At 37.2% G+C, this 15,853-nt stretch overlaps 1 protein-coding gene across 4 annotated transcripts in view; it reads left to right on the top strand.

Moving 5' to 3' along the window:
• The window catches only part of Dnah8 (dynein, axonemal, heavy chain 8), a 280,486-nt gene that overhangs the window by 12,397 nt on the left and 252,236 nt on the right, over nt 1-15,853 (top strand). For all 4 annotated transcript variants that reach the window (XM_005389606.2, XM_005389605.2, XM_005389608.2 and 1 more), the window contains exons 5-8: nt 1,070-1,221; nt 6,195-6,384; nt 6,881-7,044; nt 9,906-10,082. In XM_005389606.2, the coding sequence (XP_005389663.1) occupies nt 1,070-1,221; nt 6,195-6,384; nt 6,881-7,044; nt 9,906-10,082 (683 nt within the window). The remainder of the gene's footprint in view (nt 1-1,069; nt 1,222-6,194; nt 6,385-6,880; nt 7,045-9,905; nt 10,083-15,853) is intronic.

Raw genomic sequence — 15,853 nt, 5'->3', positions numbered from 1 at the left:
CATATTTTATAAAAATGGGATCAACTCTAAATAATATTCTACAGTGGATTTAAAACTTTGGTTATACTGTTTTCTCTGTTAGTAAATACATTTCTACAATTAAAATTTTTTTTTTGTAACAGAAATCGAACTCAGGACTTAGTGTTTGCCAGGCCGGCACTATGCCACTGAGTTGTATCCAAGGCCCTACAATTAAGTTTTTAACAGTTGCATTGTATTTCTTTTTTGTTGTTGTTTTTGTTTTTCTTCTGGTACCAGGAATCAAACTCATGACCTTGCGCTTGCTAGGCAGGCTCTGTGCCACTGAGCTAAATCCCCAGCCCCTGCCTTGTATTTCCTTAGGCTGATGTAAGTAAACTTTTCAAAAGTGATCTCTTATTACAATTTAGGTTGTTTACAACTGTTTGCTTCTTGGAACGATGCCTATATAAATATCACTGAAGCTAAATCTTTGTAGACTAGGAAGATGTTTCAAGAAGAATTCTCACATAGGGAATTGCAGGAAGAAAGGGTAGACATTTTTAATCATTATTTTCATCACCTATGAAAGTTTGCTAAATGTATTTCTCTACCTTTTTTTTTTTTTTTTTTTTGGTACTGTGGATTGAGACTAGAGCCTTCACACTTATCTAACTCCCCAGCCCTTTTTATTTTTATGTATTTATTTTATATTGAGATAGACTCTTGCTAAATTGCTAAGTTGCTTAGGTTGGCCTGGGACTTTCAGGCCTCTTGCCTCAGCCTCACAGAGTGCTGGGATCACAAGTTTGAGCCTATTGTGGGCAATTTAATGACTCTGTCTCATAATGAAATATTAAAAAAGGGCCAAGGATGTAGCTCAGTTAGAAGGCCCCTGGGTTCAGCCCCCAGTAATAAAAAGAAAAGTGGAATTATTGACATCTTTTGGAATTATTGACATCCATTATTGACAAAACAATGTATTCCACGATCGTGTTAAAAGCATCTTAAAATAAAGCGGAACACCACAAAGTGTTATAAGAGCGGCTGTAATTTATCATGTCTGATCAGTGAGGAGATCACATGCTGAGCTGTTGACTTTTGCTTTTAGAATGCGGCCGGACTGTTCATGGAGCAGGCAAAGGAGCAAAGATGATGAGATTGTATATAGACAATGCCACCCCAGAGAAACTAAAAGGATTGTGTGTATTTTTTGTTCGCTGTCGTAATGATGTTCCTATAAATACTAAAACTATTCATGAGGTAGGCTTATTTTTTTCCAAATATTTAAAACATGGATGTCTTTTCATAGCCAACGTTCACTTTACTTTTCTATATATCAGCCTAAATTAGGTTCCAAGAAAGTAATGTATTCATATATTCAAATAAACTAAGAAATTAGCTATAATAGAGCTTAGTTATATTTATCCTTTAGATACTGCCTTTTTTTCTTTCTTTCTTCTGGTACCAGGAATCAAACTCATGACTTTGCACTTGCCAGGCAGGCACTTTGCCGCTGAGCTAAATCCCCCACCCCTTAGATACTGCCTTTTAAAATTCATGGAAATTGCATTTCTTCTGGATGGTGTACAAATAATTTTCATTCTTCCATTCACCAGGAACACATGTAATTCTGTGCCTACAATTTTAAATGTTGGTTGTATTACTTAACCTCTTTTCCCCCTCAATATTTTAACTCTGTCATGGTTTTTGTAAGTAGAAGAGAAAGCTGACCTGGATTCCGTAGATTGCGTGACAGGCAGAATGGAGAAAGCAACAGTTTTAGTCAGATAGAGTCAAATTTACTTCTAGCTTCGTTGTTGGGTAGGAATGTGTCCTCCCTGACAACTTGATTATCTTTTCTAAGACTTGGGTCATTCTTAGGACATTTTCAAATTGGGAATAATAATACTCACCTTGCAAGATTGTTGTGAGACCTATAAATGATAATATAAATAAATTTTTTTTCCTTTTTTGAAATGGGGTCTCGCTATGGCGTTCAGGCCGGACTTCAAATCACTATGCAGTGCCCCCAGGTTGGCCTTGAGCTCATGGCAATCCTCTTCTCCAGCCTTACAATGCTGAGATGACAGCAGTGCACCACCATGTCCAACAATAAATTCTTATTATACTGCTGGCATATATGGCCCTCAACAAATACTAGTTTGGTTTATTATTCTTAGAGAGTCTTACTACATTTTATAATGGGAACAATAACTGAAATCTAGTCTAATTTAGCTTCTTTTCTGTTTATAAGAAAAGACTGCTTGAAGAAAGGATATTTATTCAGGGATATAGCTCATTGGCACAGCATCTGCCTGGCAAGTGCAAGGTCCTGAGTTTGATTCCCCATGCCAAAAAATAAAGGTTGTTTATCTTGAGCACGAATCTAAGTTAGCAGTTATTTCAGTTATTTTCTCCTACTTCTTGTAGATACTTCATTCCATCTTTTGTGGTTGATGAGACCTTTTCCATTAAGTGTCCCCTGTAGGTAATCTGTCCTTTTTGTCTCTGATTGTTTTTTTCTTTGTCTTTGAAGTCCTTAGTTTCACCTCAATATCTCTATGTGTAGACTTTTCTTCAATCTATCTTCCATTTCACAAATTTTCTCTTCAGCTTGCCCATGATTTAATCCACGTTTCATAATTCAATTTTTGTGCCAGGTGTGGTTGTGCATGCCTGTAATTCCAGCACTTGGGAGGCTGAGGCATGGGGAGTGCTGTGAATTCCAGGCAGCCTGGGCTATAAAGTGAGTTCAAGGCCAGCCTGAACTGTATAGTGAAACTCTGTCTCAAACAGACAAAACATTTTTTTAAAGCTTTTTTTTATTGTAGTTATATGTATACACAGTTTAAAGGAGGAAGAGGTTCTTTAAGTCTAGCTTTTTTTTTCAAATAAAAGACAGTTTATTCAAAGGTGGGAAATGGGGAGGAAAGAGAATAAACACGGTGCGCAGCTAATCTGGAAGAGTAGGTAGTATTCAAAAATGAAGAACTCTAAGCCTAGTTTTGAAAAATTCTTCTATACCACTCTCTAGAAGCAACTGTTATGTTCTTGTAGAAGATTTTTTTTTTATCTCTATGCTCTAAATAATTCACTCTAACTGTTCCTTTACCTCTACATGAAGGTTTACTGATTTTTTTTTTTTACCCTCTGTTCCTCCGCTTTATTTTCCTTTCTTTTTTTTTTTGTTTTCATTTTTTCTTCCGGTACCAGGAATCAAACTCACGACCTTGCGCTTGCCAGGCAGGCGCTGTGCCGCTGAGCTAAATCCTCAGCCTCCTCCTCCACTTTATTTTCCTAACCCCCCATTCTTCCCATATGGTTATATTCTGTTCAGCTCAGCTAAATAGCTGTTTTTTGTTTTTTGTGGGTTTTTTTGAGACAGGGTCTTGCTATGCGGTTCAGGCTCGCTTTTTTTTTGTTTTGTTATTTTTCCGGTACCAGGAATCGAACTCATGACCTCGTGCTTGCCAGGCAGGTGCTGTGCCTATGAGCTAAATCCCCAGCCCCAAGCCCCAGGCTCGCTTTTTTGAACTCACAATGTAGCCTGCGCTGGCCTCAAACTCATGATGATCCTCTGGCCTCTGCCTTCCGAATGGTGGGGTTACAGGCATGCACCACAGTGCCCAGCTAAACTAAATAATTTTTTACATCATCATAACGATGAGACATGTGCCATGCCAGTGATATTCAAGGCACTTTCAGGGGATCTGTGAGGGCAAACCAATTTTCATTATGATGCCAAGATGCTATTTTCCCTTTCTGCCATATTCATAGTCAGTGGTACAGAAGCAGTGGTGGGAAAAACTACTGACCACTTAGCACAGACTAAGACATTGGCACTAAGCTGTTTTAGGAGCCATTGTATTCTTCACTAGCATTGTATTAGTCAGTTTTGCATCCCTAACACAAAGTACCCAAGGTAGCTAACTAATAAAGAAGAGGTTGATTTGTCTCAGTTTTAGAGGTTGAAGTCCTGGACTGGGCAACACCAGTGGTTTTCGTCTCTAGTGAGGGCAGAGTGGCAATGGCGGTTGCACATGTTAGAATAGACAGTCACATCTTGAACCAAGCAGAGGAGAGAGAGGAGGAGGGGTACCGCCTTACAATCCCTTCTCACGTCATACACCCCCACAATGAAACACTTCCCAGGAAGGCTCCGCCTCCTCATTGCCCTGGGGACCATGCTGTTAAATGTACAGATTTTCAGATGACATAACCCATATTCAAACCAAGACAGCCACACACGCACAATTAAAAAACAAGCAACCAACTTCAGTGGCTCCAACCAAGCTTTCTGTCTTAATTTATTGGCTGGGCAGTTCTCTGTCACTTAAATGGTATTAATTGAGTTGTCAGACTCATAGATGATAGACTTTAGGTTTATAGGCCTTTTAAAAAAAATAAAGCAATTTCATAATCAAATAATAAGGGAACAACAATAGTTATTACACTGTGTATCATTATCTTGAAAGCAGAGTATAAGATGTAAATCAAAATGATTCTTACAAAAAGAGAAACAGATAATAACACACCTTTCTCTTCAATAAATTAAGACTAGTAGTATAAATGAAACCAATTAGCATATATGTTGAAATATTTTTAAAACAATGGAATTTGTAATTTGGGGAAGTATTTGAAATTCTCCCTATTTCATGTTTACCTCTCTTCTATTTTGTGCAATCTCTCTCTCTCTCTCTGTATATATGTATATGTATGTACAATGTATACATACATGTATATGTATATATGTATACACATACATACATGTATATGTATGTATATGTATGTATATATGTATACGTATGTATAATATATGTGTGTGTATATATATATATCTTATATATATGCTTTTCTCATATAAGAGAAACCTTGGGCTATTTGTGCTTGTGTGTCCTATTTCACTTTACATTATATTCTCAAATTGCAGCCATTCACCTGTGAATGCTTCAACTTACCTTTCTTTATGGCAGTGTAGTATTCCACTATGTATAAATACCAAATTTTCCTTATCTGTTTATCTGTTGGTATACATATACACTGTTTCCAAGATCTAGCTATTATAAATTGTACTGCTATAAACCTGGGTATGCATGTATCCTTGTAATATGATGATTTTTAATCTTATGAAGATACCTAGAAGAGGGGATAGCTGGAATGGAATGGAAATGGAATTTCTGTTTTTACTTTTTAAAGGAATCTCCACACTGACTTCCATAATGGTGGTAGTAGTTTACACTGGTGGTGTAAACCACCACCAGGAATGGAGTAGAGTTCCTTTTTCCTCACATCCTCATCAGCGTTTGTTATTATTAGATTTTTTTGATGCTAGCCATTCTTTCTGGAATAAGATGGTATCTCAGTTACATTGCATTTCTCTGATGGCCAGTGATGGTGAGCATTTTGTCATGTATTTATTGGCAAGTTGTACTTCTGAGAAATGTCTGTTCATTTTAGTTGCCCATTCTTTGATTGTGTCTTCTGTTTTGGGAGGCCTAATTTTTTTTGAGTTCTTTCTATATTCTTGATGTTAATCCTCTGTCTGTGGAACAGCCAACAGAAATTTTTCCCCATCCTGTAGATAGTTTCTTCACTTTATTGCTTGTGTCGCCCTTTTAATTTGATATGATCCCATGTATTGATTCTTAGTATTATTTCCCATGCCATTGGGGTTCTGCTCAGAAGTCCTTGCCTATGCCTATGTCTTCAGTGGGGTTTTTTTTGGGGGGGGCTTACTGGGAATTGAACTCAGGACCTCATGCTTGCCAGGCAGGTGCTGTGCCACTGAGCTAAAGCCTCAGTCCCTTCGGTGGACTTTTGGTTTCTTGTGAGCGATCATTTTTTCTGTCTAAAATTCTGGACAGAGGGCAAGTTTCACTGTTCTTCGGTTGACCCTGTAGAGTTTTCATGGACAGAGCACCTTTTGCCTGAGAACTTCTTTATGTGGCAGGCTCAGTTGCATCTTCCTTCTCCTGGATAGGGTCCAGGCCATGGGTCCTTCCCCAGGCAGAAGTTCAAGCATCCAGGAAAGCAGCTCCATGATAAGGTCACATCATAGTTAGAATGGGGCAGAAGATAAGCTTGTTAATTTTAGAGCTCTGCTATTCATAACCACTTAAGTTTTTGTTAATGATTTACAAAATTAGTTGTCTATTGTAGTGAAAAGTAGCTTATGTTTTCATTGCTTTAGTAGAAGCAGCACATGAAATAACATTTGAACATCACCCTTTTAGGAAGTACTGTTTACTGTTTTGGATGCATCAGAAGGGCTCTTAAATGGGATCAAAAATATGTTGTCAAGTATATTTCTACCAGCTATTCTTGCAACAAACAATTGGGGTGCTTTAAACCAGTCCAATCAGGGAGAATCTGAAAAACATATTTTTACTGAAACCATCAGCAGATACCTTTCATTTTTAGATGGTAAGTATAAAATTTAACGTCTAGCAAACTAATAAAAATGAGCAAATGAACTGTAAGATATGTTATTAAAAACAATCCTTAGAGAAAAAATTTCCATTTTAAGAGATGTTAATTGAAGTAATTATGAAACCCAGAGATATGAAAGCATGAGATTCCCTCACTTCCAAAGATCTTTGTAGGCGTAAGATGTGTTTTAAAAAATAATTTTTCCACTCTAGCAGGAAAAAATCTCTCCCTATGTTAATGAAAAATATTATCATATTTATAAATATATGCTTTAATATGAATTGTTTTAAAACATCTACTTTCATTAATATTGCAAAATATACAATTTTATTTACAAATCAAGTCACAATCTAATGATCAATTAAAACTATATTTCTACAAAATAAAAGATCATGAACATTTCAGTAAACACAGCCTGAAAACACCTAACTGACACTTAACACACTGACATTAAACGCTCCTTTTCTTAATATTTCTTTCATCCCGTCAGGTGCTAGAATAAGTATTGAGGGAACAGTGATGTTAAAGAAGATAGACAACGTTGATTTCTCTAAACTGCACACTTTCGAAGAAGTGACAGCAGCAGCTGGCAATTCAGAAACTGTTCATCAGCTGGAGGAGGTACTGATGATATGGTACAAGCAGATTGAACAGGTGAGTTCGCTCCTATGAGTTCACTGCAGCAGTCGTCTCATCCTAGCCATTGCACTGTGTCCCTAAAAGTAAGGGGAAAGGGTGTTTTTTTTCTTTCTTCTTCTTTACTTTCTTTTTTTGTTTTGAAACTCAAGCTGTTCTTGACTCCGACAAAATTATTCTTTGTGGACCACCTAAAATCAGTTTTAAGGTATTTCTCACTATAAAGAGGAAACCATACCAATGCGGATTGAGAAATAATGAGGAATCAGGAAAAACTTAGCATCTATTTTCACAAATGTGTTTTTTGGGGAAGAGAGAAGGAAAGGACACATTGAAGAGCCATAGCTAGACACTAAATAAATATTTGTTGGTTGATCCGTGAAATGGCTTGCATTGTCAAAGAGGTTCAGACGAAGAACATTCATATCATTATTAGAGCAGCAAATCTGGAGCTCTCTGGTCAAAAAATTTTCTATAGCAGTAAGAAAAATAATAGTAGGAATGGAATACATGTCAAAATTACAAGAGGCTCCAACTTTACTACAAATCATGCAGTAAACAATCAAAGTCATATATTATATACCGTAATTTCTCTAAACTGAAAGAGCACCCTAGGAGCTGACTCTTAAATGTGTAGTTCACAAGCGTAAGATGATTTAACTAGAGAAGAAAATCTGCAGTTAAGTAAGGGTTTGGGGAGAAAAAGTAGGAAGTTGAGGAAAGCATTCTGGTGTTATCCTTTTTAGAACTATGCCAGGAGGCACAGTTGGGGCTGTAAAAACTGGAGGACTTTGGAAACCCCACCGAAGCCTAAAACACTGGCCACAGAATTTGCTTCCAGAGTCACTAGGTAACTGAAGCAGGCAATTAATTCCCCAGCAGGGAACTTCCGCTGTTTCCACTGTGCTGCCAGAGAAGATTCCGTGAAGCCTGGTGAAGCTGGCTTCTTGGTTAAAGGGCAGCAGTTTCTTGCTATTACCACACGTGGTGGAAAAGGCCGGGCAGCTCTCTGGGATCTCAATTCTAAGGGAATGAATCTCTTTCATGAAGGCAGAAGTCTGATTTCTCCCAGAGTTCCATATGCAAAATACCACCCCATTAGGGAGCATTTTACAGCTGTCATTTTACAGCTCCCCACCCCCATTAATATTTTCATGTTGCTAGAAATAAGTCCAGTCATTCACTTCACTGTTGTCTGTCTGGCCTGTGAAGAAATCACATTTTATTATAAACTTTCAGACATTTAGGAGGCATTAAAATGACATCTAATATCCTCTACTTAAGGAGGTAGAGAAGTGTATTCATTCACACCCTGAGAAAGACAACTGATGTTCCTTTTCACTATGAAAAGTAAAATCGAGCTTTGTAATATCGAGTAAAAAAAATAAAAAAGTACACGCCTAATACCTTATGCCTGCTTCCTTTTCCCAGCTTTAAATCACTTTTCTTCCCCCAGTGGTGACTGTTAACTTGACAAGTACAATATTTAGTTTTATGCTTTTAAAAATAGTTGTACTTGTACGCCTATATTTTCTTATAGAAGTTTTTCCACCTTATTTTTGACAGATTTTTGATCCATATGGAATCATTGCTTGTACACACATGTATGTATTGGTATTACGTAGGAATCTGATTCTTTTTCATGTAACAGCCAATCATCCCACTTAACATCCTCTGTTAAATTGCTTATGTAATAGTTCATTCATCCTAAAAAATTTGTAATATCTTCTCTGTCATAGATCAGGTTTTTAGGCCTCTTTCTTTATCCCAGTGGTGTACTTATTTGCTTTTTGTATTCATACTGTGCTGCTTTAGTTTCTTTAGTTTTTTTTTTTTTTTTTAATTTCACCAAATCAGAAGTTGGTATGCCAAGTTTCTTCTCTGTGTTTTTCTTCAAAATTGCATTGATTATTCCTGGTGAGCTGGTTCTTCATATCTGAAGATCAGTTGTCAAGTGGTATGAAAAATTGTTCACATTTTGATGAGAATTTTATTGAATGTATACATTAATTTAGAGAAATTGGCTTCTTTTATTCTTAAAGTCTCCATCCATGAATATGGTATGTCTCTCATTTATTTAGGTCTTTTTTTATGTGCTTAAAGTCAGTGTTCCTATTTCTCCTGAAAGATCTTCCACATTTTTAGTTAGATTAACTTCCAGGTATCTTACCATTTAGGGTTGCTATTGCAAATGATGTCTTTTTGGAAATTATATTTCAGTTTGTTCGATGCCTTATAAAGAAATGCTGCTGTTCCAGCAATCTTACTTAATTGTTCACATTTATCACTTATAGTTTTACTTGTAGACATTCTTAAATTTTAAAGATGTAGTCACCACACCAACTGTGTTTATGCCAATTTTGTTTTTTAAATTTCCAATCTGTATACTTTTTATTTACAGTACTTATCTTGTTCTGGGACCTCCTTTACTAGGTGGAATAGAAGTGGGTGGTAATAATGACAAACTTACCATGTCTTTTCTAGTCCTTGGTTTTAAAGTGATATTTTCTAAAATTTCCTTGGTAAGTGTGATGTTTCTTGAGGTTTTTAAAAAACAGATGCTGCTTCTTATGTTGGAAAAGTTCCTTTCTGTTCTTTATTTGCTAATAATTTTAAAATGTTATTCACTATGGAGTATGGTTTATGTTTTTAATTTTCTTTGAAAAGATGCAGTGAAAGTTTACCAAAGAAGAATGTACCATTTCTATTATTGTATTTTTAAAAAATTTTATTTATTTATTTTAAAAATTTATTTATTTATTTTTTGTTTTTTTTTTTTCTGGTACTGGGGATTGAACTCACAACCTTGCGCTTGCTGGGTAGGTACTGTGCCCCTGAGCTAAATCCCCAGCCCCCTGTATGTTTTTTTTTAATTGTAGGTACTTATTGAGAGTGAGCAGATGAGAAAAGAAGCTGATGATTCTGGTCCACTCACTGAATTGGAACACTGGAAGCGTATGTCAGCCAAGTTCAATTATATCATTGAACAGATTAAAGGGCCATCCTGTAAAGCTGTCATTAATGTGCTAAATGTTGCCCACTCCAAGCTGCTAAAGGTAAAAGTCATTTTATTTTAAAGCGTTGTACATATACCTCAGAACAACTGGCTAAAAAATAACCACTCTTAAGCTGCTTCTTTAAAAATAATTTTTAATGCCATACATTAGTTGTATATCTTTATACATTATGGTAAGTCAATATATATTTGTGCAATGTGTAACCATCAAATCATGGTAAAAATCATTTCCATCACTTCAAAAATTAATGATTGGGCTGGGGATGTAGCTCAGTGGCACAGTGCTTGCCTGGCAAGCTCAAGGTCGTGAGTTCGATTCCCAGTACTGGAAAAAAAAATTAATAATTTTTATGTATTGGGAATTTTGTGTCCTCAAAATTTTGTATAGATTGTTTTAATCAATCATTATGTACTGCACTCTAGAAAACTCAGAATTCCTCCTCTCTCACAGTGGTTTGATGCCCTTTATCAAACTTCTTTCTGATCCCTCCTTCCTGCCCTTTCCAGTTTCTGGTGACCAATACTCCCTTCTGCTCTGCACAATCGAACTACTTCTGAACATGTCAGAATCCAAATTTAGAAGTGTTACACTTTGAGTAAAACCCTCATGTATCACAATGATTTCCAGCAGATTAAATAAAGGTTTATTTCTCATTATTTTCTGCACCAACTTTGACGGTACGGGGTGTTAGCTAGAAAAGCGATCATTTTTATTTTTTAAGTTGGTTTGAAATTGTAAATCAGTATGGATTCATCAAAGTAGGAAACTACATAGAAAGTAAAAAAGTAGAAGTGCTTCTCATCATACAGCTCACCCCTACCTCCTTTCTATCTCCTTTCCTAGAGGTCTTTTTAAGTAACAGTTTGATTTGATACTTTTCTGACCTTTTTGTTTTTAAAAGTCTTTTTCTTAGCTGGGCATGGTGGCACAGGCCTGTAATCCCAGCATTGGGGGACAGAGGGGCAGAGGTAGGGGGACTGCCATGAGTTCAAGGCCAACCTGTGCTATGTAGTGCATTTAAGACCAGCCTGAACTACATAGCAAGACCCTGTCTCAAACCCCTTCCCCAAAATCTTTTTCTTTAAATATGTATTTCTCTATACAAAAATGCACTGTGTGGGCCAGGGAAATAGCTCAGTGGCAAAGTGCCTGCCTAGCAAGTGCAAGGTCCTGAGTTCAATTCCCTGTTCCAAAAAAAAAAAGTACTACTTTTTGGATAAAAGATTTAAACAGCATACAGTCAAACCTTGGTTTGTGAGCATAATTTGTTCTGGAAACATGCGTATAATCTAAAGCACTTGTCTATCAAAGCGAATTTCCCCATAAGAAATGAGGGATACATTACCATACATAATAATAATAAAGAGAACATAAAATATAAAGAAAAACACATTAATCTGCACTTAACCTTTGAAAACCTTTGTGGCTGGTGTGAGGGAGACAAGAGAGAGGAGGGCTATTGTGTAGGACAGTTTTGCTATCATTAATGGAATCACTGCTATCTATTGGCTCAATGGAATCTTTTTCTTTTCATGCAACTTCAATAAGCAACTTATCCAGTGACATTTGTTTTTGCATCCTTTTGAGGATTTTGAGGAAATGTGACATTTCATTTTCCTTAAACAGCTTAATCGCTGGCACTGCTACAGCCTTATTTGGGTGGTGCTTTTCTACAAAATTTTGCACTCTTTACTAAATTTTATGCATCTCTAATCTCATTTGAAGTGCAAAATTCCTCCACCTTTTCCTCTTCCTCCTGTGCAGATGAGATCTCTCCGTAACCTATTGCTGTTGGGAGAGGGTCACCCACAATCCTTCAGAGAGAGAGAGAAACCATTGATCACGTATTTGGCATCACATACTACTTGTGTTGCAGGACATCACTTGTTTGTCAAGTTAAAATTTATTAGAAATGTTTGCTTGTCTTGCAGGACACTTGTGGAATAAGTTACTTGTAACCCAAGGTTATACTGTATATAAAACAGATCTTTCTTCATCACATGCTTTTGCAAACTACGCCTCCCCGCAACCACTCTTCCCCCCCCCCCCCCGCAACCACTTCTGTTTCTGACTGAGAAGCAGAAATCACCACAGTATTCCCCCTCCCACCCCCTGAATATCTTCTGTGAAATTTATGAGTTTAACAAGCACATATGAAATAACATAATTTTGTTTTGTGGTTCTATTTATTTATTTGTTTTTTTCTGGTACCGGAAATCGAACTCACAACCTTGCACTTGCCAGGCAGGCTCTGTGCCGCTGAGCTAAATCCCCAGCCCCTATAATTTTTTAATTAAGTAGTGTAATACCATAATATTCTTCATCTCCCCCTCCTACTCCAATGATATACAGCATGGGAAAGTTATGCCTGTTAGATCAAGCTGTATAGTTTTCTGAGATGGTAATGTACTAGGTTTTTTTTTTTTTCTATCAATTTTCTTCATTTGTTTATTCCTTTCTCTTTTCGGCAACTTTGAGGTAGATATACACACTGTTCATTTCTCCCGTTGGAAGAGTTCAATTTGGTGATTTTTAATATATTCATAGAGTTGTGCAATTATCATCACATCATTTGGGAACATTTTAGTCACCTCAAAAAGAAACTGCATAATCTTCATTTATAATCTCCCCACCTCTAACCTCTTACTCCCAGCCTTGAGTAACCATTATACAGATTTCCCTATTCTGGACATTTCATATAGAATGACACAGTACATGGCTGTAATGGTTGATACCTTATATCAGCTTGAGAAATTTAGAAGTTTAAGCAACTCAGCAGGGAGCCAGTGTCCTTACTTTGTAAACACCCTCATCCTGTGCAAGCGGGGAGAGCAGGGAGACGGTGTGAATGCTACACCCATCCAAGCCCGCTTACAATATAAGGGGGGAAAAGAGGCTTGCTTTCTCTCCTTCTGCTCTTGTTGCTTTTGCTGTCTTCTGCTGCCTTGAAGTGTTGCCCCTGTGCCATGCCTCCCTGCCTTGGAGCCAGCTGATTAAGGACTGAAACCTCTACAAATTGTGAGCTAAATAAATCTTTCCTCTCTTAATTCTGGGCATCAGGTATTTTGTCTCAGCAATGAGAGAAAAGTAACAAGACAATGGCCTTTGTTATTGATTTCTTTCACTTTTCATAGTTCTTTCAAGAATAATCCTTCATCGGTGTTGTAGAATGTATCAGTATTTTATTCCTTTTCATGGCTGAATACTATTCTGATTTATAGATAATACCACATTTTTATCAGTTTATTATGGACATTGGGTTGTTTTCATTTAATGCCGCTGAATATTGCATGTGCAACTGTTTGGGCGAATATATTTGCCATTTCTTTTGACATGCCATTTCTTTTGGTATATGTTGCCATTTCTTTTCTTTAGAAATGGAATTTCTGGATCAGATAGCAATTCTATATTTAACTTTTTAGGAAATTGATTCCTTTTCTGTGAATTGGTAAACACTGCTGTAGTTGAAACTTCTATATGCACATAGGTACATGCACGCGCGCGCGCGCACACACACACACACACACACAAATATTTCTTTAGGGTGGATACTCCACAACTTTTTCAGCATTTACTAGCAGTTAATTTTTTTTTTGTCAGGGGGCTGGACATTTAACTCATCGGCAAAGCGCCTGCCTGGCAAGTGCAAGGTCATGGGTTCGATTCCTGGTACCAGAAGAAAAACAAAACAAACAAACAAAAAAAAAGTTTGGGGGCTGGGGATTTAGCTCAGCAGCACAGTGCTTGCCTGGGAAGTGTAAGGTCGTGAGTTCAATTCCTGGTACCAGAAAAAAACAAAAAAAAATTTTTTTTTTAGTCAACCTGATGTATAAAAATGACTTCTTTTCCCCCTATTAATAAGAAAAGTATGCATTTCTACAATTTTCTTGGATATTTAGATTTCTATTGTGAATTTTCTGCCTATATATTTTCTCTATTGAAAGACATTCAGGTGCTATTGTATATTGATTTCTGGGATTTGAAAAAATACATTGTTATTCATCACTTGTTACGGATATATTGGGTGTGGAAATCCACTGTGCTCCTTTACTGTTTCTCTACATGTTTTCACTAGATAGGAGAAGAGCACCAAGTCCCAGTTTCCTTTTCCCGGCCATCTCTCGGGTTTGTGCTTGCAGGGAGCACTCTTTTTTCTTTCTTTCTTTTTTTTTTTTTTTAATAGATTTTATTGGTATATTTTAGGTATACATAATGATCACATTCGTCATAGAGAATTTGTACCCGTACATGATATAATGTTTTCCCCATCCCCTGCCCTCCCTTTAATCCTTCCTCTCCTCCTCATTTACAAAGCTTTGTTTCCATGTTTTCCTGCTTTTCTCATTTTTTTACTTTTCCCTTCTTTCTCCCCACCCCTTTTTGTTCCCCTGCCTATTTGAACATTTTCTTCCTATTTCACAATATCTGTTATACATTTGCTTCTTATTTACACTTTCAGTTTCTCACACCAGAGTATGGACTCAAGGTGAATGAATCCATGTTCCTAGAAATGTCTCAAGTGTATCCTGCTTTATGGCAGAGTAGTACTCCATTGTGTGAAAAAAACCACATCTTTATCCATTCACCAGTTGATGGTCACGTAGGTTGTTTCCAAAATTTGGCTATTACAAGATGTGCTGCTGTAAACATAGGTATACATATATTGCTGTGGTTATGATGCTTTTAATTTTTTTGGAAAGATACCCAGGAGGGGAATGGCTGGGCCAAATGGAACCTCTAGGCCTAGTTTTTGAGAAACCTCTATACTGATTTCCATAGTAGCTGTACCAGTCTACACTCCCACCAACACTGGGGAAGGGTTCGTTTTTCCCCACAGTCATGCCATTGCTTGATTTCTTGATGATAGCCATTCTGCCTGGAGTGAGATGGAATCTTAGTGTTGTTTTAGTTTGCATCTCTAAACATTTTTTCATATATTTATTTGCTGTTTGTATTTCATCATCTGAGAAGTGTGTATTCATCTCTGATGCCCATTTTTGGATTGAGTCTTTCAATTTGGGAGGTCTGATATTTTTGAGTTCTTTATACATTCTCCATAGTAATCCTTTGTCTGAGGAACAGCTGGAAAACATGTTTTCCCACTCTGTGGGCTCTCCCTTCACTCTGTTGGTGGTTTCTCTCTGTGTGCAAAAGCTTTTTAATAAGATGAGATCCCAGTTGTTGGTTCTTTGTGATAGTTTCTGTGTGACCGGGGTTTTAGTCATAAAGTTTTTGCCTACACCAATGTCTTCAAGAGTTTTACCTATTCTGCAGTGACCACTCTTAAGGGATGCGTTGATGTGCACCCCTTGATGAAGTGCAGACTTGCTACTACCCAATATAGAAAGAACAAATTTCCCTAAGCTCTGCTGAGGGCCTCTGGTCATGTCATATGGCCGATGCCATCTTGACAAGAGTGTGCAAGAGTGGCAAGCTTTGCAGGGAAAAGAGAAGCTCAGGGAAGGTGCCAGGCTCACGTGTAACAATCCCTTCTCACAAATATTAATCTAGTACCTCCCATGGGTCAGCATTAACCCATCTTAATGACATAATCACCTCTCTTAAAGGCCCCACCACCTCCGTACCATTACACGGAAGGAATGAAGCCTCAACAAGAGTTTTGGTGGGGACAAACCATATTCAGACCATAGCAGACTTCTTAAAACGAGGAAGAACTTCTTCATAACTAGAGTTAGCTGCACAGATGGTGTGTGATGATCCTTTGCAAGAAACTTGATTTCAGGTTGAGTTCACTTTGCTGATAAGTTTGGTGTCTTGGAATAATGTTCTGTTTTAATAACTTGACCCAT

Source organism: Chinchilla lanigera, unplaced genomic scaffold (assembly GCF_000276665.1).
Source record: "Chinchilla lanigera isolate Chin_1 unplaced genomic scaffold, ChiLan1.0 scaffold00036, whole genome shotgun sequence".
NCBI classification, from domain to species: domain Eukaryota; kingdom Metazoa; phylum Chordata; class Mammalia; order Rodentia; family Chinchillidae; genus Chinchilla; species Chinchilla lanigera.
This window is presented reverse-complemented; position numbering and strand designations above follow the sequence as displayed.